The 27,882-nt window shown below is 52.2% G+C and overlaps 1 protein-coding gene across 6 annotated transcripts in view; it reads left to right on the top strand.

Annotated features, from left to right (window-relative positions):
• ANKRD24 (ankyrin repeat domain 24) overlaps window positions 1-27,059 on the top strand; it is a 36,250-nt gene extending 9,191 nt beyond the window's left edge. The window contains exons 3-22 of one of the 6 annotated variants that reach the window (XM_059888658.1): window positions 6,415-6,504; window positions 6,606-6,736; window positions 6,814-6,902; window positions 8,107-8,171; window positions 8,705-8,762; window positions 14,591-14,661; window positions 15,084-15,190; window positions 15,368-15,555; window positions 16,041-16,069; window positions 16,935-17,015; window positions 17,149-17,256; window positions 18,053-18,097; window positions 18,186-18,284; window positions 19,109-19,181; window positions 19,429-19,547; window positions 19,939-21,462; window positions 23,873-24,040; window positions 26,119-26,244; window positions 26,457-26,522; window positions 26,709-27,059. In XM_059888658.1, coding sequence (XP_059744641.1) covers window positions 6,415-6,504; window positions 6,606-6,736; window positions 6,814-6,902; window positions 8,107-8,171; window positions 8,705-8,762; window positions 14,591-14,661; window positions 15,084-15,190; window positions 15,368-15,555; window positions 16,041-16,069; window positions 16,935-17,015; window positions 17,149-17,256; window positions 18,053-18,097; window positions 18,186-18,284; window positions 19,109-19,181; window positions 19,429-19,547; window positions 19,939-21,462; window positions 23,873-24,040; window positions 26,119-26,244; window positions 26,457-26,522; window positions 26,709-26,786 — 3,315 coding nt within the window. In that variant the 3' untranslated portion in view covers window positions 26,787-27,059. Of the gene's footprint in view, window positions 1-2,095; window positions 5,117-5,241; window positions 5,414-5,434; window positions 6,505-6,605; window positions 6,737-6,813; window positions 6,903-8,106; window positions 8,172-8,704; window positions 8,763-14,590; window positions 14,662-15,083; window positions 15,191-15,367; window positions 15,556-16,040; window positions 16,070-16,934; window positions 17,016-17,148; window positions 17,257-18,052; window positions 18,098-18,185; window positions 18,285-19,108; window positions 19,182-19,428; window positions 19,548-19,938; window positions 21,463-23,872; window positions 24,041-26,118; window positions 26,245-26,456; window positions 26,523-26,708 lie in introns of those variants that run through there. The other 5 variants (XM_059888660.1, XM_059888661.1, XM_010806999.4 and 2 more) reach the window with 5 other exon arrangements.
• The last annotated feature ends 823 nt before the right edge of the window (window positions 27,060-27,882 follow it).

Genomic DNA, 27,882 nt, shown 5'->3' with positions numbered 1-27,882 from the left:
CAGGCCTCAGTATTTCCATCCGTAAGATGGGAGTTAGGCAATGGCAACCCACTCCAGTACTCTTGCCTGGAAAATCCCATGGACGGAGGGGCCTGGTGGGCTGCAGTCCATGGGGTCGCTAGGAGTCGGACACAACTGAGCGACTTCACTTTTCACTTTCCTGCATTGGAGAAGGCAGTGGCAACCCACTCCGGTGTTCTTGCCTGGAGAATCCCATGGACGGGGGAGCCTGGTGGACTGCCGTCTATGGGGTCACAGAGTCGAACACGACTGAAGTGACTTAGCAGCAGGAGCCTCGATTTTTTGGATTCCCATGATCTCTTGCCCTTATTTCAGGTTTTAGAAAAATCCCACAAGAAAGAAGCTTGTGGATCTGTAAAAAAAACTTTTTAGAACATTCATAGACTCCCGGTGCCTCAATGCTTTTTGGAAAGTCTGTCTGTCCCTGTCCCTCACTTTTACTCCCAGAGTCTCTATTTCTTTTTTTTTTTTTTTTCAACGTGAACAAACTAGTCTTTTGATATTGGATCAAAAAAGGCACTGGGGAATTGACTGAATTTTGTAGCTTGTAGTTTATTATTAGAATGCCCTGCAAAATACTCTTTTTGTTTGATTTTTTTTTATTGAATTTGTTACAAATACTGCTTCTGTTTTGATTTTTTGGCTCCGAGTCAGGTGGGGTCTTAGCTCCCTGACCAGGGATGGAACCTACGTCCCCTGCATTGGAAGGCAAAGTCTTAACTACCAGACCACCAGGGAAGTCCTGAAAAATACTCTTGAAATGAAGAAATGTACATGTAGATATTTACTAGATATATGACCTTATTTTAAATCCGAGTCACTATTTAATTCATTCAACAAACATTTAATGAATACCTACTGTAGGCTGGAGACCAAGGCTGGCTTCACAAATGCTCCCACTCGGAAGAGCCCCGTATTTGGTTTCGTTTCTGCCTGTCTTGACATTCGTAGTCACTTTTCAGCTAGGGGCCCTGTGATTTCACTTTGGATCGGGCACTCCTAAATCTGTACCTGGGACCTGCTGGGGAGATGCGGCAATGACTAAGGGACACAAAAATTCCTGCCTGTGCAGAGATGACATTCTGTGGAGACATCAAGAGGAAGTGATATTTTCAGAAAGGTACATGGGATGACGTCAGGTGATAATAAAAACCATAAAGGAAAATTGGCCCCCACTGAGGGAATCAGAGTGACAAGGGGGTGACCGGAGAAGGGCTGTCTGAAGAGGTGTCTTCCAGTGCAAAAGACAGTGTAGGGATCAGCCTTGTAGGCGGTGGAGGAGAGAGGACATCCCGGGTGGAGGGCACAGGAAGGGCAAAAGCGCGGAGGTGGGCAGAGCTGTCAGAGGACCGGAAAGGAGGCCACTGCAGCAGGAATCCATGGACCAGAGGGCAGGCCGGCGGAAGAGCTCAGAGAGTTGATGAGGAGGAGTGATTAGAGCCAAAGTGGGCACATTTTTCACGTAAAAGGCCCGATGGTAAATCTCTTTTTCGGCCACATCTTGCAGCTTGTGGGATCTTCGTTCCCAGTGTGTGCATGCTAAGTCACTTCAGTCGTGTCTGATGCTTTGCAGGTCCATGAACTGTAGCCTACTAGACTCCTCTGTCCATGGGATAACTTGGGAGTCCTAACCATTGGGCCATCAGGGAATTCCCAGAGGCTGTTTGAAAATTAACGAGCATAGCTTCATCCCAGTGTTGTTGTTCAGTTGCTCAGTGGTGTCCGACTCTTTGGACTGCAGTATGCCAGGCTTCCCTGTCCTTCACTATCTCCCAGAGTTTCTTAAACTTATGTCCATTGAGTCAGTGATGCCACCCAACCATCTCATCCTCTGCCATCCCCTTCTTCTGCCTTCAATATTTCCCAGCATCAGGGGCTTTTCCAATGAGCCAGCTCTTTGCCTCAGGTGGCCAAAATATTGGAGCTCCAGCTTCAGCATCACTCCTTCCAGTGAATATTCAGGGTTCCTTTCCTTTAGGATTGACTTGTTTGTTCTCCTTGCCATCCAAACTTGTTCTATGGACTCTGAAATGTGATTTTCATATAATCTGGGGGGGGGGGGGGGGGGGGGTGGCGGCCATACCTTGAGGCGTGTGGGATCTTAGTTTCCCGACCAGGGATCAAACCACGTCCTGCATTGGGAGAACAGAGTCTTAACCACTGGACTGCCAGGAAGTCCCCTCATATAATTTTCATGTGTTACAAAATATAACTCTTCTTTTGATTTATTTCCCCCCTAACCACTTATAAGTGTAAAAACCGTTCTCAGCTCTTGGCCTGGACAAAACCAGATGGGAGTGGGGTAGGGTGGGAGACCTTAGTTGGTGGACCCCTTGCCATGGATCCTCCTGGGCTCTGTGAGCAGTTAGCATCTGATGACAAGTGAGGTCGCTGGAGGCTTATGTGCAGGAGAGAGAGATGCTCTGTTGCAGGTTTAGGCAGCCGGTAGGCCAGGGAGGGGAATAGAAGCAAGCAGGCCCGGGTGGAGGTGACCCCACGGTGGAGCTGTGATGGGACTGACCGTGAGTGAGAAGGGGTCCTTGGATGCAGTTTGGCTGCTGGGTTGGGTGTGGGGAGAGAGAGAGGAGTCAGGTGGGATGGTGGTACCCTTGGCACACTGTGAGGGGAGGGGCTTCTGATTGTGTCTGGCATCCAGAAGGACAGACCAAGGGCAGTTGGAAATCCGAGGCCTGAGCTGGGAGATCCATTTCAGTCTCCTCTCTGGACAAGCCTAAGAGTCACCCCCCTACCCAAGTGTAAGAGGAGAGAGGAGGCCTCAACACCCTCCCTCCAACTCCTCAACTGCTTATCAGCAAACTCTCCATTTACCTGTCCCCACCTCTCCCTCCACCTGCCCAAAGGTGTCTGAGAATAATCACGGACAACGGCAGTGATCCTGCCCCCAGGGACACGGGTGATGCCTCTGACATGGTTGTCACACAGTGGGCGGTGGGGAGGGGGGCTGCTCCTGGACCAAGGATGCTGTTCAACACCCTCACAGAGTCCAGGATGGCCCCACCCCAGGGAATGACCAGACCCCAAATGTCAGCAGTGCCTCCAGGTGGAGGAACCCGGCTTTATGCTATCCATTCCGTTATCTATTCCATTTAACAGTGGAAGAATTGAGGCCCAGAGAGGGAGAGTGGCTAGTCTCAGGTCACACAGCAGGTATACAATGGCCAAGCTGTCTTCAAAGCCCCAGTGCCTGTCAGCAGCCATTGCTCTTAAATTCAGGTTCCTGGGACTTCCCTGATGGTCCAGAGGTTAAGACTCTGCACTCCCAAGGCAGAGGGCATAGGTTCAATCCTTGGTGGAGGAATTAAGACCCCATATGCCTCGTGGTGCAGTCAAAAATGAAAATTAAGGTTAAAAATTCAGGCTCCTGAAAGCCTGTCTCTCCACACATCCCTTTCTCTCCCCTGTAATCCCAACCTCCCACCTTCTCCTGGCCATTTCTCAAATTTTCATTCACAACACAGTGGACCGTCCTACCTTTTGGAACTGTCTGTGGCTCTCCTTACATCCCACACGCCTTGTTTCCCCCTAAGCCCAGCTCCTATACAACATCTCTCCCCCTCTGCCCCACCCTTCAGTATGCCCCTCACCAACGCTCCAGGTCCTGGACCAGGGCAGAGTTACCACACTGGTCCAGGAGTGCAATTTATTTCATGATTTCTCCCTAACATGATCTTGTTCCTGCTGTTCTCCAATGCTGTCCATTCTTCAAGTTTCAACTCAGATGTCCTCTCTTGCAGGATTTCCCTGACTTCCCAGATAGTTTCAAGAGTCCTCTCTGAGCTTCCAGCTCATCTGAGCTTCCCCTTTAACAGCCCTGATCACTTTGGTTCATAAATCCGTGGGTGTGTCTGTCTCCCCAGGGACCTCAGTGACAGCAAGGACAACTGTCTTTGCCACCGAGTCCCAACGTGCAGGGTTGTGCCAGGCACCCTCTAGGACGCCCGGACTGAATGAATGCAATCGGCCTATGAGTCATGCCCTCACTGAGCGAACATTCACCAACTGCCTCACTCCACCCTGGGAGTGAGGCCCTTTGCCAGGGAGGCCTCAGTGGGACTCTGCTTTCAACGGGCTCCCAATATGAGAACAGAATGAGGGGAACACAGACCTTCCCATCTCCTTGGAGTTAGAGCTAAAGCAGGTGTCCTCGCTGTCTTTCAGTGGTTTAACTGAGCACCTACTATGTCCTGAGTCCCAGGATGCAGGGTTAGATATGCAGACAGTCCAACCACATCTCTCTGCGATGAATGAATCTGTGTTTGTAGCACACTTGCTTTGTGCCAGGCATTATGTGTTGCAGAGGTCCCCAACCTTTTTGGCACCAGGAGCCAGTTCTGGGGAAGACAATATTTCCATGAGCCCAGGGTATGGGGGTGGGGATAGTCTCAGGATGATTTAAGTGCATTACATTTATTTTGCGGTTTATTTCTATTTTGTGGCAATCTCAGGATATTCCACCTTAACTTTTAGGGTTAGGGTTCAAGTTCCTCAGAATCTGATGCCCTTGCAGATCTGACAAGAGGCGGGGTTCAGGCAGTAAACATCAGTGAAGCGTCTCTTGTTTGGCCACTGCGCACCTCCTGTTATGCGGCCTAGTTCCTAACAGGCCACCAACGGATACTGGTCCATGGCTGGGGGGCTGGGGACCCCTGCTATATAGCATCTCATTTAGTCCTCCCAGTAACCCTCGGCAGTAGGTACTGTTTAATAGGAAACCCATTTCCTGGATGAGGAAAATGAAGTCCAAAGCAGGTAAGTATCTTGGCCCATCTTGTAGATGGTAAATGCGAGTGTGTGGAGGGTGGCGCTGGGGTGTGGGGGGATGGTGTCCTGGATTCAAATTCAGGTTTGTCAAGACTGCAGAACAGCCCCACTGGCGGATGAATGAATGAATGAGTGAGTGAATGAGTGACAGCCCGGATGGCCCAGCAGCAGTGAGACCAGGCCGAGAGTCACCTGAGACCCCCGCATCCCCCATTCCCCGGCCAGCTCAAAGGAGGCGGAGACGGATGCAGTCGGGTCCCTGGAGATGCTGGGACACTGGCCCCCTTTGCCTCAGCCTCCCGGTGGCGAGAAGGTCAGGTCTGGCCTCGGCGGTCCCCCTCCCCCAGAGCCCATCCCCGCTCCCTGGCGCTCCCCCCCACCCGTAGGGGAGGGGCCGGGAGGGGGGCGGCAGGCGGGGCGCGGGGGAGGGGCGGTGTCTGGTTTGGCTGGACCGCGCGGGCCGGGCGGCCGAGCTCCGGCTTCGCGGGCCCTTATCTCCGGCCCTTCTGGCCCCTCCGACCGGGTCACCTCCCGGAGCCCGGCCGCCCGGCCGCCCGGCGCCCTGGACGCCATGAAGCAGCTGTGTCTGTGCGCCGCCGCCTCCTTCGCGGTAGGGCCGGGGGAGGGGGCGCGGGAGGGGGCTGGCGCGGGCCCTTCCTCCCCTCCCCGCCCCGCCCCGCCCCGGCCCCTGACCGCGCAGAGCCTAGACCCTCCACCCGCAGACCCGAGAGAGCGAAGCAGGGAGGGCAGCGGGAGGGGGGGAAACAGAGATGGGAGGATGGATGGCACATATGGGGAGACAATTTTGAGGACAGATGGGGACACTTAGAGGAATTTAGAGGGCACTGACTCATTGGAAAAGACTCTGATGCTGGGGGGGATTGGGGGCAAAAGAAGAAGGGGACGACAGAGGATGAGATGGCTGGATGGCATCACTGACTCGATGGACGTGAGTCAGAGTGAACTCCGGGAGTTGGTGATGGACAGGGAGGCCTGGCGTGCTGCGATTCATGGGGTCGCAAAGAGTCGAACACGACTGAGCGACTGATCTGATCTGATCTGATCTAGGTGGACAGTTTTGGATGGGATCATCCAGGGGGACAATTTGGGTGATACTTTGACCTTTTTTTGGGGAAAAGATACTGACATTTGGAGAACAATTTTGGAGGACGTCTGAAAGATTTTGCGGGGAGGACATTTTGGGGACATTTGACGGGGTCATTGGAGGGATGAATTTGGGGAAGAGATTTATAGATGCATTTAGGACATTTGCGGGACAATCTTAGCATCTCAGGGGCAGAAGAAGGGTAGCTGGCAGAGGACAGTGTGAGGGACATTTAAGGGACCTTTAGTGGTTCCTTTGGGAATACTTTGGAGGGCAGTTCAGGAAGACGTGGTGAGGTAATATTAGAAAGGCGGGTTTCACTAAGAGATGGCTAGGGACCTAGGTTTGGGGGACAGCTTCTTGGAAAGATGCTGGGAGCTGAGCTGGGGGTGGTTTATGGTACGGTTGCTGGCAGTGGTGGAGGACAGCTGGGGGGGCAGGTGCTGAGGACCCAGGCTGGAGGTATGCTGTCTCAGGCCCCCACCCAGGACCACTTCCCCCGGCAGCTGCGGCTCAGCCCCACTGACCTCGGCTCCTGCCCGCCCTGCGGCCCCTGCCCCATCCCGAAGCCGGCGGCAGCCAGAGGCAGGCGCCAGGCAAGTGCCCAGGACCAGCAGGGAGAGCCCAGAGCCCCTGCCAGGGGAGCGGGGAGGGACAGTGGCCACCAGTCCCACGTTCCTCTGGGTGTGCCCCACAGAGCCAGGACTGGGGCAAAAGTGATGAGCGGCTGCTGCAGGCGGTGGAGAACAACGATCCCACGCGGGTGGCCTCCCTCATCGCCCGCAAGGGGCTGGTGCCCACCAAGCTGGACCCCGAGGGCAAGTCCGCGTGAGTCTCCATGTCCTGGGGGTGTGAGGGCTGAGGGGTGGCCACCCTGCAGTTGACCCCTGACCTCTGGCCTCCAGATTCCACCTGGCAGCCATGAGGGGTGCAGCCAGCTGTCTTGAGGTGATGCTGGCACACGGCGCCAACGCCATGAGCACGGATGGGGCAGGTACTACCCGCCGGCCCTGGGGGAGGGAGGAGGAACTCTGACCAGGTGCCCAGCTTGAGGGTCCAGTCACACCCTGCTTCATGGCCTCAGTGTCCTGTAGAAAAGAGAGGTTCCCTTCAGTGCCCCTGGGGACAGGAGCATGTTAGGCTGCAGTACCCAAGGATGGAGACTGGTTGGCAATAGACCGACTGAGGCAACTTGTGGATTGGGGGAGCTGGGACTCAGGTAGTGGCTGAGTCAGAGGAAGCAGCAGAAACAGAGGAGTGTCTGAGCTTGAGGAGCGTCTGAGGGCATGAGAATAACTAGTATAGTTTTTTGGGGGGAGTATCTGAGGTTCATGGAGTAGCTGGGGTTTAGAGGTAGCAGGAGCTCGGGGAGTAATGAGGCATGGGGCATAGCCAGGTGCAGGAGCCAGAATGTATGGAGTACTGGGGATTTACAGAGTATCAAACATAGGGGCATAGCTGGCACTTTGATATAGTTGAGCTTATAGAATAGTTAGGGCTTCCCTGGTGGCTCAGCTGGTAATGAATCCACCTGCAATGCAAAAGACCCAGGTCAATTCCTGGGTCAGGAAGATCCCCTGGAGAAGGGATAGGCTACCCACTCCAGTATTCTTGGGTTTCCCTGGTGGCTCAGACGGTGAATAATCTGCCTGCAATGTGGGAGACCCAGGTTTGATCCCTGGGTTGGGAAGATCTCCTGGAGGAGGGCATGGCAACCCATTCCAGTATTCTTGCCTGGAGAATCCCCATGGACAGAGGAGCCTGGCGGGCTACAGTCCCTGGGGTCAAAAAGAGTTGGGCCCGACTGAGCAACTAAGCACAGCACGTAAAGTAGCTGGGGACCTGGGGAGCAGCTGGAGACCCGAGGAGTAGATGGAGACATTGGGGAGTAGCTAGGGACCTGAGGAGTAGCTGGGAACAGAGGGAGCAGCTGAGGACATGGAGAGTAGCTGAGGACCGTAGTGCTTGAGGAATGGAAAGATGTGAAGTGTAGCTAGGATGAGATTGTCTGAGACTCAGACCAGCTGGGGCTTGGAGAGTCTCTGCCCCCGGGAGTAGCAGGGTTTTGAGAATACCTGGGTTTGGAGACTAGCTAGACAGAGTCATCACAATTATTGACACAGGTTTGGGGGGGCAGCAGAAGCTCCCTGAGTATCTGAAGCTCTAGTACATTCTAGAATATTCATTTTCCCTTTTAGGTTACAACGCCCTCCACCTGGCCGCTAAGTACGGGCACCCACAGTGCTTGAAACAACTACTGCAGGTCATTTCCTTTCCTGTCTCCAACACTTCCCAACCCCCTGATATTCCCCTGCCCTGACTATTCCTGATGAGTTCCAGCAATTCACAGAAGCCCCAGATACACCCCGAATCCTAGGTATTCCTTGGCCCCTTTTATTCCTGAGTCCTAGCTACTCCCTGGACAATGAGACTCTCCAAGTGTCCAGCTATGTCCCACATCCAAGAAATACTCTGAATATCAGATGACTCCCGAGCCCCACCTTCTCCCTAAACTCTGGATACTCTCTTAGCCATAGCCACTTTCAGGGCTCCCACCTACTCCCCAAAACCCCAGCCGCCCTTGGGCTCCCAGCTAATCCCTCTTTCTCACCAATTTTCATAAGAGTCAAGATGGGGGCCCATGAGGAGTGGGTTCCACAGAGCACGGGGGTGGATGGGAGGGGGGAAGGGCCAAGGAGCCTGAAATACAGCAAAGCCCAAGGAAGAGCAGTTCCTAGAGAAATTAGACAACAAACAAGGATGGCTCCAACTCCAATGACCCATCCCTCCCCCCAGGCATCCTGCGCGGTGGATACAGTGGACAGCAGCGGGTGGACCGCCCTGCATCATGCAGGTGGGTACAGCCCAGCCTCACCCTGGCCACCACGGCCCCCAGAGGCTGAGCTTGGGGATTATTCTACCTGGGGTTCTGGGGATGTGCCTGGGACATATTCCACCTTCTTCCTCACAGAGCCCCTTGCTCTGCATTATCATTTCTTTTTTTTTTTGGCTGTACTGTATCTTCATTGCATCATTCTTCATTGTGGCGCACAGGCTTCTCTAGTTGTGGTTCACAGGCTCAGTAGTTGCAGTGCTCAGGCTTCGTTGCTCCACAGCATGTAGGGTCTTAGTTCCCCTACCAGGGATCGAACACAAGCCGCTTGCATTGGAAGGCAAATTCTTAGCCACTGGAGCACCATTGGACGGACAAAGGAATTGAGTCCTGTAAACAAGGAAGTGGGGAGGATCCAGGCCGCCTGACCCCAAAGCACAGCCTACTGTATGCCCAGCCTGGGTGAGGACGATTGGAGGGTTATTGCTTCAAGGAACTCCTAGGGAACCTCAGGAAGGCTGAAGGTCTTCATAATCATCAACTCCAAAGTTTTCCAAGGGAGGGGAAGAGACCCAAACCCCTTGAGCCAGAGCCCAGCCCAGTGTCTAAACACCAGGCCCATGGCATTTGGGAATGTCTTTCACTTGATGACTCTCAAGTGAAAACATGATATACATTTGCTTTGGAGTTTTATTTAGTTGAAACATTCCCTGCAGTTAAAGTACGCTGCCACCTAGTGGTAGCAAAGCCTTTGCTTACTTTATGGAAGCTTCTTGGTTTTTTTCATTCAATAAATATTTGTCAAGTGTCTGCTGTGTGCCAGGTTCTGTTCTAAACAATGAGATTACGGCAGCAAAACAAAATCCCATAAGCCCTTGGGCACACAGCAGATAATAACGTCAGTTCAGTTCAGTCGCTCAGTCGTGTCCGACTCTTTGTGACCCCATGAATCGCAGCATGCCAGGCCTCCCTGTCCATCACCAACTCCCGGAGTTCACCCAGACCCATGTCCATCGAGTCGATGATGCCATCCAGCCATCTCATCCTCTGTCGTCCCCTTCTCTTCCTGCCCCCAATCCTTCCCAGCATCAGAGTCTTTTCCAATGAGTCAACTCTTCGCATGAGGTGGCCAAAGTACTGGAGTTTCAGCTTTAGCATCAGTCCTTCCAAAGAAATCCCAGGGCTGATCTCCTTCAGAATGGACTGGTTGGATCTCCTTGCAGTCCAAGGGACTCTCAAGAGTCTTCTCCAACACCACAGTTCAAAAGCATCAATTCTTCAGCGCTCAGCCTTCTTCACAGTCCAACTCTCACATCCATACATGACCACTGGAAAAACCATAGCCTTGACTAGACGGACCTTTGTTGGCAAAGTAATGTCTCTGCTTTTGAATATGCTATCTAGGTTGGTCATAACTTTCCTTCCGAGGAGTAAGCATCTTTTAATCTCATGGCTGCAGTCACTATCCGCAGTGATTTTGGAGCCCCAAAAAATAAAGTCTTACACTGTTTCCACTGTTTCTCCATCTATTTCCCATGAAGTGATGGGACCGGATGCCATGATCTTCGTTTTCTGAATGTTGAGCTTTAAGTCAACTTTTTCACTCTCCACTTTCACTTTCATCAAGAGGCTTTTTAGTTCCTCTTCACTTTCGGCCATAAGGGTGGTGTCATCTGCATATCTGAGGTTATTGTTATTTCTCCTGGCAATCTTGATTCCAGCTTGTGTTTCTTCCAGTCCAGCGTTTCTCATGATGTACTCTGCATATAAGTTAAATAAGCAGGGTGACAATATACAGCCTTGACACACTGCTTTTCTATTTGGAACCAGTCTGTTGTTCCATGTCCAGTTCTAACTGTTGCTTCCTGACCTGCATACAGATTTCTCAAGAGGCAGATCAGGTGTTCTGGTATTCCCATCTCTTTCAGAATTTTCCACAGTTTATTGTGATCCACACAGTCAAAGGCTTTGGCATAGTCAATAAAGCAGAAATAGATGTTTTTCTGGAACTCTTTTGCTTTTTCCATGATCCAGCGGATGTTCTCAATTTGATCTCTGGTTCCTCTGCCTTTTCTAAAACCAGCTTGAACATCAGGAAGTTCACGGTTCACATATTGCTGAAGCCTGGCTTGGAGAATTTTGAGCATTACTTTACCAGCGTGTGAGATGAGTGCAATTGTAGTTTGAGCATTCTTTGGCATTGCCTTTCTTTGGGATTGGAATGAAAACTGACCTTTTCCAGTCCTGTGGCCACTGCTGAGTTTTCCAAATTTGCTGGCATATTGAGTGCAGCACTTTCACAGCATCATCTTTCAGGATTTGAAAGAGCTCAACTGGAATTCCATCACCTCCACTAGCTTTGTTCGTAGTGATGCTTTCTAAGGCCCACTTGACTTCACATTCCAGGATGTCTGGCTCTAGGTCAGTGATCACACCATCGTGATTATCTGGGTCGTGAAGATCTTTTTTGTACAGTTCTTCTGTGTATTCTTGCCATCTCTTCTTAATATCTTCTGCTTCTGTTAGGTCCATACCATTTCTGTCCTTTATCGAGCCCATCTTTGCATGAAATGTTCCTTTGGTATCTCTAATTTTCTTGAAGAGATCTCTAGTCTTTCCCATTCTGTTGTTTTCCTTACTTCTTTGCATTGATCGCTGAAGGCTTTCTTATCTCTTCTTGCTATTCTTTGGAACTCTGCATTCAGATGCTTATATCTTTCCTTTTCTCCTTTGCTTTTCGCTTCTCTTCTTTTCACAGCTATTTGTAAGGCCTCCCCAGGCAGCCATTTTGCTTTTTTGCATTTCTTTTCCGTGGGGATGGTCTTGATCCCAGTCTCCTGTACAGTGTCACGAACCTCATTCCATAGTTTATCAGGCACTCTATCTATCAAATCTAGTCCCTTAAATCTATTTCTCACTTCCACTATATAATCATAAGGGATTTGATTTAGGTCATACCTGAATGGTCTAGTGGTTTTCCCTACTTTCTTCAATTTAAGTCTGAATTTGGCAATAAGGAGTTCATGATCTGGGCCACAGTCAGCTCCTGGTCTTGTTTTTGCTGACTGTATAGAGCTTCTCCATCTTTGGCTGCAAAGAATATAATCAATCTGATTTCGATGTTGACCATCTGGTCATGTCCATGTGTAGAGTCTTCTCTTGTGTTGTTGGAAGAGGGTGTTTGTTATGACCAGTGCATTTTCTTGGCAAAACTCTATTAGTCTTTGCCCTGCTTCATTCCGTATTCCGAGGCCAAATTTGCCTGTTAACTCCAGGCGTTTCTTGACTTCCTACTTTTGCATTCCAGTCCCCTATAATGAAAAGGACATCTTTTTTGGGTGTTAGTTCTAAAAGGTCTTGTAGGTCTTCATAGAACTGTTCAAATTCAGGTTCTTCAGCGTTACTGGTTGGGGCATAGACTTGGATTACTGTGATATTGAATGTTTTGCCTCGGAAACTGTCACGCGAGTGTATGTTCCTCGGTTCTTTGTCTCGTCACAACAAAGATTTGGAGCAACAGACATTAAAGCCCTCGGTGCATCACAGCTCTCAGGTCTTGGACAAACCGTGTTACAGCTCTTAGGCAAATCAGTGTTACAGCTCCATTTTATTTATAAGATAGCAGGAGAATCCAAGACTCGAAGAGAAGAGAGTGGAGGAGTGCGTGGGGAGGGAGAAAGAGAGAGAGAGAAAGAGAGAGAGAGAGAGAGAGCACGCACGTGGGAGAGAGAGTCCAAGAGAAAGCGCTTTGGCTCCTCCTTTTATATGTTTTTTCCTCCACCTGGGCCTGCCCTATACAAATTGGGCTTAGCCAGGAGTGCTGTTTGTTCTGTTTGTTCTGCCTTAAGTCTTCACTCTGGTCCTCGGACCTTCCTTGTCTTTTAGCCACCGTCATTTTGGACTCCTTTTCCCTATTCTACCTACCTAACAGAAATGAACAGAGATCATTCTGTTGTTTTTGAGATTGCATCCAAGTACTGCATTTCGGACTCTTTTGTTGACCATGATGGCTACTCCATTTCTTCTGAGGGATTCCTGCCCGCAGTAGTAGATATAATGGTCATCTGAGTTAAATTCACCCATTCCAGTCCATTTTAGTTCGCTGATTCCTAGAATGTCGACATTCACTCTTGCCATCTCTTGTTTGACCACTTCCAATTTGCCTTGATTCATGGACCTGACATTCCATGTTCCTATGCAATATTGCTCTTTACAGCATTGGACCTTGCTTCTATCTCCAGTCACATCCACAGCTGGGTATTCTTTTTGCGTTGGCTCCATCCCTTCATTCTTTCTGGAGTTATTTCTCCACTGATCTCCAGTAGCATATTGGGCACCTACTGACCTGGGGAGTTCCTCTTTCAGTATCCTATCATTTTGCCTTTTCATACTGTTCATGGGGTTCTCAAGGCAAGAATACTGAAGTGGTTTGCCATTCCCTTCTCCAGTGGACCACATTCTGTCAGCTGTCTCCACCATGACCTGCCCATCTTGGGTTGCCCCACGGGCATGGCTTAGTTTAAAGTTTATATATTTTTTTGTAGCTTTTTTTTTTCTTATTTTATCTTTATGGCCATGGTGAGGCATGTGGGAGCTTAGTTCCCTGACCAGGGATTGAACTTGGGCACCCTGCAGTGCAAACATGGGGTTTTCACCACTGAACCACCAGAGAAGTCCTAAAGTTTGATGATTTCCAGCAGCACTTCCTTGCACAAAGCCTTCCCTTCCCTCTCTGGGGCTCTGGACATACACAGCCTGTCCTACTTCTTTGACGACCAAGTCCTCCCAAGCTCCTCCCTGCCTCAGGGTCCGCATCCATGCAGTGACCTCTGCCCTTCCCCTTTCACCATCAGAACTCAGATCAAACCCCAATAAGCCTGCTAAACCTCAGCAGAGGTCTGATCTCTCTAGTAAACAGTAACACTCTTTGGGGAATTCCCTGGCAGTCCAGTAGTTAGGGTTCCAAGCTTCCACTACAGGGGTTGTGAGTTTGATCCCTGGTCAGGGAATTAAGGTCCCACATGCCACGTGGAGTGGCCAAAAAAAAAAAAAAATTAACACTCTTTGTATGATGGTTTGGTATATAGTCAGTATACAGTTAATGCTGCTTGGACAAAAAAGGGATAAATACTTGAAAATCAGTGAAAAATTCCACCCTAAGAGGAAGCCACAGGCTTCCCTGGTGGCTCAGCGGTAAAGAATCCACTTGCACTGCAGGAGACCGAAAAGGCACAGGTTCAGTCCCTGGGTCAGGAAGATCCCCTGGAGGAGGGCATGGCAACCCACTCCAGTATTCTTGCCTGGAGAACCTTATGGACAGAGGAGCCTGGTGGGGTACAGTCCATAGGGTTGCAAAGAGTCGGATACGACTAAAGCAACTGAGCACGCACGCATGCAAGAGAGACCCACAGTGGAAAGATGAGGAAAGAGCTTTGGATTGGGAGTTAGAAGACCCAGGTCATTCTGGCTGTCTCTAACCCCCTGAGTGACCCTGGAGCTGGTTGGGGCTCAGTTTCCTCATCTGTTAAATTTAAGTCTTATCTTTGTTACTGATCTTCTGGGGGAGGTGAGAGTTTCTTATGAAATAAAGGGTAAGAATGACACCCAGGGACATACCTGGTGGTCCAGTGGTTAAGAATCTGCCTCCCAATGCAGGGGACACAGGTTAAATCCCTGGTCCAGAAAGATTCCACATGCCGAGTGGCAGCTAAGTCCATGCACCATAGCTGCTGCCTGTGCTCAGCCATGAAGACCCAGCACAGCCAAAAAAAAAAATCACCCTCAAGCAGAAGGCCCCCAGAAAATATCAAAGCCTCGCCCTACCTACCCACCCTTCTCTCTTTTTCCAGCCGCTGGCGGCTGCATCTCCTGCTCAGAAATGCTCTGCTCCTTCAAGGCCCATCTGAATCCCCGAGATCGGGTGAGTCCATGGATTCTTTTGTTGTTTTTCTTCAGTTGCTCAGTCGTGTCTGACTCTTTGCAACCCCGTGGACTGCAGCCCACCAGGGTTCCCTGTCCTTCACTATCTCCCGGAACTTGCTCAAACTCATGTTCATTAAGTGGGTGATGCCATCCAACCATCTCATCCTCTGCCACCCCCTATTCCTCCCGCCCTCAATCTTTCCCAGCATCAGGGTGTTTTCCAATGAATCGGCTCTTCGCATCAGGTGGCCAAAGTACTGGAATCTTTGGGGAAAGTGCATTTGAGGCATCCCAGGCACCCTTTGAAAAGTGTGAAGATTTGGAGTGAACTTAGGGGGCCCATCACAGGCTTCCCAACCTCCCAGAGTCAGTCTCTCATGTCTTGTCCTTGTCTCATCCTCTCCCCACGCCCTCCCTCAGCTGGGTACAACACCCCTCATCATCGCAGCTCAGATGTGTCACACGGATCTGTGCCGCCTCCTCCTGCAGCAAGGGGCTGCTGCAAATGACCAGGACCTTCAAGGCAGGTGAGCTTCTCCCCTCCCAGCCAGTTCACTGTGTGCTGTGTGACTTTGGGCAAATCTCTTAACCTCTCTGGGTGTGAGATCTAGTGTGTCTTCCTCTCTCAACCCAGCCTGGGCGTTGAGGAGGGTGTGGAGGTTTGAATGTATCCTCGCCCCCTCAGCAGCCTCCTCTTCTGGTAGGACGGCCCTGATGCTGGCCTGTGAGGGAGCCAGCCCCGAAACAGTGGAGGTGCTGCTGCAGGGCGGGGCCCAGCCGGGCATCACAGATGCGCTGGGCCAGGATGCTGCTCACTACGGCACCCTGGCAGGGGACAAGCTCATCTTGCACCTCCTACAGGAGGCAGCCCAGCGCCCCTCACCACCCAGCGGTATGCAAACCCCACCTCGTAACAGTTTCAAACACCCCCTTCCCTCCACTAGGTAGTCTGTCGCCACCCCTTTCTCTCCCTTCCTCCTGTGGATAGTTTCAAGGTATCCCTGTTCATATTATAGGAGGTTTCGTTGCGCCCCTCACACTGCTCGGGGTAGTTTCAAGGCGCCCCAGAGCTTTTAGAGTAGTCTAGGGGTCAACTCTGTGTTCCTGGGGCATCTTGGAGCTTTGCTTTCCCTAAGAATTGGCCCTCCCAGTCGCCCTATTCTGGAGATGCTACTGTTCTCTCTTTTTGAGAGTTGCAAGGCCCCTCCTATGAGCATTCTGTCAAAATGGTTAGTTCCTACCTTAAAAGTCCTGATTCTGGGGGGGACTGGGAGATCCCTCAAGTTCCCTGGGCTAACAAATACCCTTCCTAGGGCTAGGAAGGGAGCCCCTAACGCAGTGCCTGACCCTGCTTCCCTCTCTCCCCTGCTCTCGCAGAGGATGATTCGGGCGAGGCATCATCTCAGGTACGGATCTCTAAGCAGTGAGTGAGTCCCACCCCCCACCCCCACACCCCCGTGCACACACTGCCTTTCCCCTTGACTCAAGCTCCCTGAGAAGAGAAGGAAGAGATGGACCCTTGACTTGGGGTTAATACTTCGAAGGACCTCTTTGGAAGAGTGCTACCTTTAGGGTGGACTTTCCAGGTGGCGCTAGTGGTAAAGAACCTGTCTGCTAATGCAGGAGATGTAAGAGGAGTGGGTTCAATCCCTGGGTTGGGAAGATTCCCCTGGAGGACGGCTTGGCAACCCACTCCAGTATTCTTGCCTGGAGAAATCCCATGGACAGAGGAGCCTGGCAGGCTGCAGTCCATAGGGTTGCAAAGAATCGGACACGACTGAAGTGACTTAGAACACACCTTTAGGGTGCGCTGCCACCAAGTGGCAGCAACATCCATAACATAAGCACCAGGACTCTGAGAATACTGGGGGCATGGGGCCAAATCATAGGGCTGGGGTGGGATGGTAGAGGGAACGAGATTGATAAGGGCTGGTGTGGTCAGGGAAGGAGGCAAGTCTGGCCTCTTTCTCAATCCTACAGGTTTTCAGCTCCACAGGGAAAGGATTGTAAACAGTAGGGTCTCACTGGGGAAAGTACCAGGGCACAAAAAGGGACAGAGGGTAAAGCATAAGATCTGGAACTCTCAGGGGACGTAGTCTTATCCCTTTTTATACTGGGATAAGTGAGGGCCAGAGAGAGGCAGGGATTCACTCAAGATCACCCAGGAAGTGAGGGCAGAGTTGGGGCTGGTGACAGACAGTGGGCTGTGTTGGTTTATTTGGGTGGGAGGCTGGCATGTCGCCCATATCCCCCATCTACCCCTACCCCCAGAATTCTGTGTCCAGCCATGACAAGCAAGGGGCCCCCAAGAAGCGGAAGGCACCTCAACCCCCCATCAATATCCCAATGCCGGTGAGAGATGCCCTGGCCGTGGGGAAGAGTTGGGAGGCTTGCCTCTAGGTAGCACGGGGAGAAAGTTCTGGCTCAGGTATGGGAGGACGCAGTCCTTGGGCCTCCTGTAAAGGTGGTGGGGTGGGGGGCACAGGATGACCAAGATGCCTACGAGGAGATCGTGCGGCTGCGACAGGAGAGGGGCCGTCTGCTACAGAAGATCCGGGGCCTAGAGCAGCACCAGGAACGAAGAAAGCAGGAGGTGGGGGGTAGCAGAGACATGGGCTGGGGCTGAGCCTGGGGTGGGTGCCATTCTATGGGGATACTCCCCTCCCTGCCTTCCCCCTCCTCCCTCTCTCCCCACCCACTCACTCTGCTCCAGCCACACAGGCCTCCTGGCTCTTCCTCCAACACACCAGGCCTGGTCCTGCCCCAGGGCCTTTGTACAAACTGTGCCCTCTGCCGGGAACACCTTCTGCCAGCTGTCCGTATGACTCCTTCTCGCCCCTCCTATAGGTCTTTGCTCAAATGCACCTCCCCTACCCAACTTATTTAAAATTGTAACATCCCCATTCACTTTTCAGTCCCCTTTGTTTTTATTCAAAGCACTGCTATTAGATATACTATATATTTCATTCATATTCACTCATTTGCCTGTGAACCCACAAGGGCAGGCTTGGTTGATGGTGCCTCACTCACCATAACTGCCTAATAAGTATTTATTGGATGAATGAATATTTGAGTGAGTGAGTGAATGAATAAATAAATGAGACAGGAGTTCCCTGGTGGTCCAGTGGTTAAGGCTCTGTGCCACTGCAGGGAGCATGGATTTGATCCCTGGTTGGGGAACTAAGATCCCAAATGCCACACTACACAACCAAAAATAATGATAATAAATGAATGCATGCATGAATGAATGAGTTAGTGGCTCCAAAGGGGTTCTGGCACAAAATAGGCCAGAGGACATCTGTGGTGGGGATGGACGGTCACTGAGCAGGAGTTGGGCTGGGGAGGCCCCCCAGCCCGGATCTAAGCCCAGTCCCCACTTCTTCTGTCAGCTGCCAGAGGCAGAGGCCAGCTCCCTCCACAGCCTGGAGAGACAGGTAGGGTGGAAGGTGGGAGGAAGTGGACCCCCAGCTGCCTGGTGTTTTCTCCTGGAGGGCCACTGAGACCACCACTCCCTCCCTGCAGGTCCAAGAGCTACAGCAGCTGCTGGCCGAGAAGCAGGAGGAGAAGGAGAGCTTGGGCCGGGAGGTGGAGAGTTTGCAGAGCAGGCTGTCCCTTCTGGAGGTGGGCCCAATGGGGAGGAAGGCAGGGGTGGGGCCACCAGGAGGTGGGGTATTTCTTCTGCTGCAGCTGCACGATAACCACACTAATACAGATAGTCTCACACACGTGCAAACACAGAACAGACAAATGTACAAACATAATCACGTATAGATAACAAACACACGTACACATAATGAACACTTTCGGAAACCTGCAATCACCCATACTCATGTACGTGCAGAGACGGACAACAACATTTATGTATATGTGGTCTTACACATGCAACAGGCAAACACACAACAAACACATCTGTGGGTATGTCATCTCACCCACACAACAAATACTTGGGCACACACAACAGATACTTCGCATTCAATCACATACCTAGGCAACACATTCACAAATTCATGTATTCACACAAGTATTTCTCAAAATAAAGCAAACAGATACAGGTACACAGTCATACACACATATACACAAATACAAAACAGTCACACACCACAGACTACAAGTGCAAAATCACACACACTCACAGGAACTCACACAGAAGAGGCTGGGGCCGCTGTGCACGCCCCACAGGGGCACACACGTGTGCACATGCATGCTCACTGCAGACCTACAAACCCTGAGCCACTGTTGCAGGGACTTGCACCCAGGCAGACACATGTGGCCCCACACAGAATCCCAGACACACCCTTTCAAGGATGCACTGCCATCCCTCCCTTGGCCCCACATACCAGGCAGCATATACAACCCTCGCTATTGGGTTATGATCACACACTCACGGGGGAGACATGGGGGCTGGAGGGAGGGCAGGACCTCAAGCTGAATCCTGCGCCCCCCAGAACGAGCGGGAGAACACCAGCTATGATGTGGCCACCCTGCAGGATGAGGAGGGTGAGCTACCTGAATTCCCAGGTGAGACCCCACCTGCCTTCCCCCTGCCCACCCCCACCCCCCACCATGTCTGGGGCCCCAGGAGTCACAGCTGTAACCCACAGGCATGGAGAGAGGTTGAAGTTGGGAGGGAGCCTAGCCGACACTCACAGTTTATGCCATTCCTAGAAGCATGCCTGCCCTGGGGGCCCTGACCCACAGCTCCAGACCCCCAACTCCCATTCCTCGTGGCTGGAACTCTGGGGCCTGAATCTGTGTCCCCTGCCAGGGGCTGAGGTGCTGCTCTCCAAGCAGCTAAGCCCGTCGGCCCAGGAGCTCTTGGCTTCGCTGCAGGAGCAGGTGGCCATGCTTACCAGACAGAACCAGGAGCTGATGGAGAAAGTCCAGGTGGGGAAACCAGGAGCTGATGGAGGTTTCCGGGGGGTAGGGGTGCAGGTGGCCATGCTTACCAGACAGAACCAGGAGCTGATGGAGAAAGTCCAGGTGGGGAAACCAGGAGCTGATGGAGGTTTCCGGGGGGGAGGGGTGCAGGTGGCCATGCTTACCAGACAGAACCAGGAGCTGATGGAGAAAGTCCAGGTGGGGAAACCAGGAGCTGATGGAGGTTTCCGGGGGGGAGGGGTGGGGGCAAGTCTGAGGAGCCAAGGGGCTATTTCCCAGGGGTTTGGGTGGGCACGTGGCTAGGTCTGTGGACAGGGAAAGTGGTGTGGCTGCCCTGTGCCCCCCCACGCCCACCACGGCCACTTCCACTCTTGCTCGGTTCCCCTGTCCCCACCAGATCCTGGAGCACTTCGAGAAGGATGAGATGGAGGCAGATGGTCCGGCCGAGGTCATTCCTCTGGAGCTCTATGACGCTCTCCAGGCTGAGTTTGACCAGCTCCGCAGGCAGCACGCCAAAGCCCTGCAGGCGCTGGAGCAGCAGGAAGCCCGGGAGGCCCTCGCAGAAGAGGAGGCAGCCTCTAGGGAGGGCAAAGGTCTGGGAACCAAGACCTCCAGAAATGGGCCAGTGGAAATAGAGCTTAACGGCACTGCAGCTCCGGAAACCAGAGTGAATGGAGTCAAGACCACAGACGAGGAGGCTGCAGGAGTAGAAACCACGGAAGCCTTGTCACAGAGCTTGGAAGTGGTGTCCACGATGGCCGAGGCCACAGTAACAAAGCCCACAGACACGGAGGCCTCAGAAACAGAGGGCGTGGGAGCCCAGCCCTTGGAAACAAAGGCCACGGGAGCTGAGGTTACAGAAATGAAAACTCTAGAAAGAGGAGGAAACCCAGAACCAAAGGCCACAAGAGCAGAGACCACCAGTATGAAAACAGAAGAGCCAGAAATGAAGCCCAATGGCGTAAGTGCAGTGGAAGAAGAGCTCACAGGCACAGAAGCCATGGGAGTGGAGCTCATGATTCCGAGGGCCCTCACAGGCCCCATCTTGCACCCGGGTGCTGCGGAGGCCTCAGAAAAGCTGCAGACAGAGCTAGAGACCAGGATCCGCAGCTTGGAGGAGGCGCTCAGGCAGCGGGAGCGGGAGGCGGCGGCTGAGCTGGAGGCGGCCCATGGCAAGTGCGAGGCCGCGGAGGCCGAGGCTGGCCGCCTGCGGGAGCGGGTGCGGGAGGCTGAGGGCGGCCGGGCTAGCGGGGTCAGAGATGGGGACACAGGCCAGCTGCGGGCCGCCCTGGAACAAGCCCGCGAGGACCTCCGGGACCGGGACTGCCGTCTCCGGGAGCTGGAGGCGGCCTCGGCCCGGCTGGATGAGGCCCGGGCCGGCCGGCTGCTGGCCGAGGAGGAAGCCCGGGGCCTGCGAGCAGAGCTGGCCCGGCGGGAGGAGGCGCGGCTAGAGCTGAGCCGGGAGCTGGAGGCGCTGCGGGAGCAGCTGGTCGCGGCCACAGCCACAGGGGAGCAGCAGCGGGCCGCGGCCGCTGAGCTGGGCCAGGCGAGGGACGCGGCCGAGGCCCGGGCCGCGGAGCTGTCCGCGGCCTGCGAGGAGGCCCGGCAGGGCCTGGCAGAGCTGCGGGAGGCCTCCGAGGCGCTCCGTCAGTCGGCCGTGCCGGCCTCCGAGCACCACCGGCTGCAGGAAGAGGCCCTGGAGCTGCGGGGCCGGGCGGCCTGCCTGGAGCAGGAGGTGGTGGCCACGGGCAAGGAGGCCGCCCGGCTGCGCGCAGAGCTGGAGCGCGAGCGGGTGGGCAGCATGGCCCGCCTGGAGCATGAGCGCATCGTGGGCGCCCTGCAGGCCGACGTGGCCCGGTTGCAAGGGCAGCTGGAGGAGCTGGGGCGACGCCACGAGAAGACCAGCGCCGAGGTCTTCCAGGTGAGTGTGGGGGAATCCCCACTGGGCACACTGGGCAGCTGCTTGGTGGTCTGTTTTGATCCCACAGCCAGGCGAGGTTTCGACCCCACTGGTTTCAGTCTAGCAGAAACTTGACCGTGCTGGTAGGCCTTTAACCCTGCAGCCATTCTGACCTCCCCGGTGTTTGAACAGGTGTTTTCTGTTTTTAAAACATTTTGTCTATTTGACCCCCCATTTGTTTTCCAATGGTTAGCAGGTTTTGAGATCTGTTTGTTAAACCTCTGCATATCCCAAGATCGGGAAGATATTTTTAAACATTCATCTTTTGAAGTATCCTTGATTTACAATGCTGTGTTGGTTTCCGCTGCGCAGCCAAGTGGCTCAGTCGTGCGTATGTGTATTCTTTTTCGTATTCTTTTCCATTATGGTTTCTCACAGGCTATTGAATATAGTTCCCTGTGCTATAGGATAGGACCTTGTTGTTTATGGTGAAGTTTCATTTTGTTTGTTTTGGGTTTTATTTGTTTGTTTTTCTGCACCCTGGGGCATGTGGGATCTTGGTTCTCTGGCCAGGGATTGAACCCAGGTCCCCCTGTGTGGAAGCTTGGACTCTTAAACCACTAGACTGCCAGGGAAGTCCCAGTGAAAATGTTTTTATGTGCCTTCTTCAGCATCTCTTTATTTTAATTTCCCAACCGCATTTATACTGTGTTTCTAACTGTGGGTGTGGTGTGAGGTAGGAATTAATATTCACCCATCTTTTGGTAAGCAGTGAACTGGGCTTTTTACTCTGATATTTTTTCCTGTATTCATTTTCTCTGTTGGTCAAACTGACCCTGTTTTGTTTTGTTTAGCCAGCTGTTTTGAGATTGTCATTTTATCTTAGATCATTTTTGATGCTTCAACCCCCAAATAGGAGGATGTTTTGTATAAGGAGTGTTGATCCAATTATTTTGAACCCAGTAGATTTTTATGCTGATTTTCTTTCAAACCAAGCCCTGAAGGTGTATCTTTTGACTCCGTCTCTTTCCTTAAACATACACAGACGCAAACCAAACCAAATTAAAGAAAACAGCAATTTTTTTTTAAACAAATGTGGGAATAAAAAGCCATACTTATTGTCATCAGGAAGGCATTTTTCTCTCCATATGTCTGCTTACTCATCTGTGTAAGTGAAGTGAAGTGAAGTCGCTCAGTCGTGCCCGACTCTTTGCGACCCCATGGACAGTAGCCTGCACCAAGCTCCTCTGTCCATGGGATTTTCAAGGCAAGAGTACTGGAGTGGGTTGCCATTGCCTTCTCCAATCTGTGTAATGGAGCTGCTGAGAATTCTTAGTCCTCACATGAAAATTAAATGGTTTAATTTCTGTAAAATACTTAGGACAGTGATGGTACAAATGATAAATAATTGCAGCCAGGATTATTTTTTTCCAATAATATACTCTTTTGGTTTTTTTTTTTTTTTGGCTGTGCCACTTGCCGGGATCTTAGTTCCCCAATGAGGGCTCAAACCCAGGCCCCCTGCTTTGGAAGCACAGAGTCCTAACCACTGGACTGCCAGGGAATTTCCAAGAACATGCTGTTTTAAACCAGTAAAGTTTGATCTATTTCTTAGAATTCATGATCCAACTTTAAGTATGCCCATCTTCATACTTATTTTCCAGATTTTACCTTCTCTCTTGACTACTTATTTTGGGGGTAAAATGATTTGAACTTAGTTTTTCTGTTTTGTTTTTTAATTGTTAATGTGTAGCCAGTCTGTACTAAGTGAAACATCTAATTATTATCTATTTTTCCTGGAGTTTTATTTCTATAAAGCCCAGTGATCCACCCAGGCTCAATTTTTGCAAATCTAACACTGTTCCAACCTTGATATTTTTGTAAAAAATGCAGTCACAATTTTTGGACATTTGTTGACTTTTCATCCAGATTCTTCTGTTTTTCCTTCATTTTTGTAAGAAATCTACACACTTTCACACCTTCCCACTGGCAGAGAACAGAATGTTAGTTATGATGTAATAAAAATAATAACAATAACATTCATTATATAATTTTAATAATAATAGTGACAACAACGTCACAAACTCAAGCACAACACTTACTCTGTACCACCCGCTGTTCTAAGTGTCTTCTATGTATTTGCTCGTTTTATCCTCACAACCACCCTGTGACATGGGGATTTTTATTATCCTCCTTTTATATATGAGCAGGTTGAGGCACAGAGAGCTCGTGTCACTTGTCTAAGGACTCACAGCTTGGCAGAGTCAGAATGTTTCTAGTGCCTACAGGAATCCAGGGCCCCTGAACCAAATTCCTTGACATCAAATGGCCTTGAATGTCCCAAGATTGCAATGGAAGGGTAGGATCATTTTGGTCCAGGCTTCTTTGGGGTCCAAATGTCCTCACAGTCACACGGGGGCTTGGGCTGCAGGTGCAGCGGGAGGCACTGTTCATGAAGAGTGAGCGACATGCAGCTGAAGCCCAGTTGGCCACGGCTGAGCAGCAGCTGCGGGGGCTGCGAACTGAGGCTGAGCGGGCACGCCAGGCCCAGAGCCGTGCCCAGGAGGCCCTGGAGAAGGCCAAGGAGAAGGACAAGAAGGTGGGTTCCCTTTCCTTGTGCTCCACCGGGAGGTCCCCCACTCAACAGACATTGGAAGGAATCTAAGAATGTCCCAGCTGAATGGGTCTTGGGAATTTTCCAGATGAGCAAACAGGCTCCCAGAGGTGAACTGAGTGGCTCAGAGTCACACAGCACGTTCTGAGACAGTGGACGAGACCCCCAGGTGCTTTTGCACACAGAGTCACCCAGCTACAACTTGCTGTGTGTCCCTGGGCAAGTCACGTGACCTCTCTGAGCCCCAGTTTCTACCTTTGTAAACTGAAGATAAAGTTGTGATAAGGATTATGGTTTATTTATAGCAGGGTCCTTCCCTCTCAGCACTAGTGACATTTAGGGATGGGCCATTCTTCTTGAAAAATATTTATTTGGCTGCACCAGGTCTTAGTTGCTGCACACAAGATCTTCGATTTTCATTACTGCATGTGGGATTTGGTTGCAGAATGTGGGCTCTAATTCCCTGACCTGGGATCGAAACCAGGCCCCCAGCATTGGGAACTCGGAGACTTACCTGCTGGACCACCAAGGAAGTCCCAGGGGCTAGGTCATTCTCCGTGGGGGACCATTCTGGGTATTGTAGGGTATGGAGCAGCATCCCGGGTCCCTGCCCACCTGATACAAGGAGAGCCCCCAGTCCTGACAAACAGATGCCTCCAGATATCACCTGGCATCCCCTGGAAATAGGACCATCCCTGATTGAGAACCTCTGATCCACGGAAATAACAACAAAGCCCAGCATGCATTGAGTGCCTGCTGTTTGCCATCACAGCTTAAAATTATTCTCTGTTCAGAGTCACAGCAACCTACAAAGTTGAGAACGATGGTTCTCCTTACCTTACAGATGAGGAACCTGAGATTTCGAGTGGTTAGGTCATATTCCCAAGATCTCCCACTAGGCAAGGGGAGAGAAAGACCCAAACCCTGGCCCAAGTAACCCAGCCCCACCAGGATGGGCTGCTTTTGTCCCCCTTGTTCTGTCTGTCTCCACTTTCACCTTCTGGAGACTCCCAAGATCTGTACACTTTTTCTGCAGAGGGCCAGATGGTCACTGATTTTGGCCCGGCCTTGCCACAATACTCAGCTCTGCCACTGAAGAAGGGCCGTAGACTTGACAGCGAATGGGTGTGGGCACATATAAATAAAAACTTACATATGACCATGGAGTTGTGAATTTGGTATAATTTTCATGTATCAGAAAATATCATTCTTCTTTTGATTTCCTCCCCCTGCCCTGATGATTTTTTTAAAATATTTATTTATTGGGCTTCCCTGGTGGCTCAGACAGTAAAGAATCTGCCTACAATGTAGGAGACCTGGGCTTGATCCCTGGGTCAGGAAGATCATCTGGAGGAGGCAATGGCAACCCACTCCAGTTTTCTTGCCTGGAGAATTCCATGGACAGAAGAGCCTGTTAGGCTACAGTCCATGGGGTCACATGACTGAGCGACTGAGCACGTTTATTTATTTGGCTGTGCCTGGTCTTAGGTGTGTCACCAGGGATCATTGATCTTGCAGTGTGCAGCTTCGGTTGTGGCATGTCGCAGCATGTCAGATCTAGTTCCCCAACCAGAGATGGAACCCCGGCCCCCTGCACTGGGAGCACAGATTCTTAGCCTCTAGACCACCTTCTCAGAGAAGGCAATGGCACCCCACTCCAGTACTCTTGCCTGGAAAATCCCATGGATGGAGGAGCCTGGTAGGCTGTGGTCCATGGGGTCGCTAAGAGAGCGACTTCACTTTCAGTTTTCACTTTCACGCATTGGAGAAGGAAATGGAAACCCACTCCAGTGTTCTTGCCTGGAGAATCTCAGGGGCGGGGGAGTCTAGTGGGCTGATGTCTATGGGATCGCACAGAGTCGGACACGACTGAAGTGACTTAGCAGCAGCAGCAGACCACCTTCTGACGATTTAACATGTGGAAACCATTCTTAGCTAATGGGCTGGACTAAGCCTGCAGGGAGGCTTCTGTGAAGTCCAAGGCTCTTCCTGCTGCCCAGGAGAGGTCCCCAAGTCCCCACCCCAGGCTCAGGTGCCAGCTGACTCTCCCGCCCTCACTCCAGATCACGGAGCTCTCCAAGGAGGTCTTCAGTCTTAAGGAGGCACTGAAGGACCAGCCGGGGGCCCCAGACTCCTTGGAGGTGGAAGCCCTCCGTGGCCAGGTGAAGGCTCTGCGGGAGCAGCTAGAGGTGAGCCTCGCCTGCCCGTTGGGCACAAGGTCCCTGGAGGGTGACGGGCAGGCAGGCAGTGCACATGGAGGAAAATAGTTCAGTATTTTAGCAAGCAGCACTGCCATGCTGTTGCGTGCCATCAAAACAGGGACTCAGGGTGCAAAGGGGGCTTTTTGGCATAGCCTGGAGGGGGTCCTGCTTCTCTGAGCTCCCCTCCCCTACACTCACAGGAGGCTGCCAGGGAGCACAGTGCAGTGGTGGCCTTGTACAGGAGCCACCTCCTCTACGCCATTCAGGTGAGTCTCCCTGGCTTTGGGGGCACCACTGCTGCCCTCTGGGCCTTAGTTTCCCTATCTGTACAAGGGGAGGCTGGTGGAGGGAAGAGGAGCAAGGGGCAGGGAGGGAGGAGGATGAAGAAACTGGGTGGGGGGGTGGGAGAGAGTGCCCAGGCTCCCTCCGCTTCCACCCTCCCCACTCCTCAGGGTCAGATGGATGAAGACGTGCAGCGAATTCTGAGTCAGATTCTGCAGATGCAAAGGCTCCAGGCCCAGGGCCGCTGAGAGCAGAGTACTGCCCTCTGCCCCCCAGGCCTCTCACGGGGGCTTCGGGACTCATGCGTTGACCTTCCGCACTTGGAGACCAGCCTGGGCCCCTTCCACACTTCCCTCACTGCCTCCACCAGCCCCACTGGTCCCTGCGTGCACTGGGCAGTCTAGACCCCCACCTTGACCACAACCCCTCCTGGGACCGGGGAATTTGAGTCCTCTCCCCGACATCCGGTCCCAAACGCTACACCAGGAATAAAAGCTCATGGAGCAGAGCAGAGAATGAAAGTGTCATGTGGCCTGATTGCTGGGCCCCACTGCAAGTAGGGGAGGGAGTGGCCCAGAGCAGGGATTAGGGATTAGGGTGAGGAGAGTGAGGCAGGACTCAGTCCCCAAGATGGACACTGTGCTGTGCTGTGCTAAGTAGCTGCAGTTGTGGCCAGCATTGGAAGCTCAGAACCCTAAACACTGGCCCACCAGGGAAGTCCCCTAGTTACTGCAGTATTTTGAAAAGTCAGAATGGGTGCCCCAGAGTTCATGGTGAACAAAATATCCAAGTGTTAAGTGAAGACAGAATCAGATCATACACCTTACTTCACTGTTCTCACATGAAACCCGTTCCTGGTGGGACGGTCCCCAGAGGGTCCCACCCTCGCCTCCCTGCTCCTGGGCTAACCTTCTGAAATCCCCTGGGGGTTCTTGGCTCTTTCCAGCTCAAGCAGGGAGGTGGCCCTGTGTCCAGCCTGTCCCCGGGGTTCCACGGCACCCAGCAGTCATTTTGCCTCTCCCCGGGCATCCCAGGTCCTCGGAGAATGTCCTCAGTGGGGGATGTCCGCCCAAAAACCTGGGTGTCTGCCTCTCTGTGGCCTGGAGCATGGAGTGCAGCTGGCGGGGGGAGGGGTCCCCATCTCAGTGGTTGATGAGTGATCCAACATCACCCGGGTCTGTCAGTCTGTCTTGCTTAGTGCCCCCCCGCATCCCGCCTCTCTGTTGTCTCTCTCGCTGTCATTACCACCCTCCCCGGGGGCTCCCCCTCCTTGCTGAAGCCGGAAGGAAGGCTCTGCTGGGAAAGGCCATGGGGTCACCACTTCTCCCTTTTGTGGCCTCCTCT

This window comes from Bos taurus, chromosome 7 (genome assembly GCF_002263795.3).
Source record: "Bos taurus isolate L1 Dominette 01449 registration number 42190680 breed Hereford chromosome 7, ARS-UCD2.0, whole genome shotgun sequence".
In the NCBI taxonomy this organism is placed as follows: domain Eukaryota; kingdom Metazoa; phylum Chordata; class Mammalia; order Artiodactyla; family Bovidae; genus Bos; species Bos taurus.
Note: the sequence above shows the minus strand (reverse complement) of the source record. Positions and strands in the feature narration are given on the sequence as shown.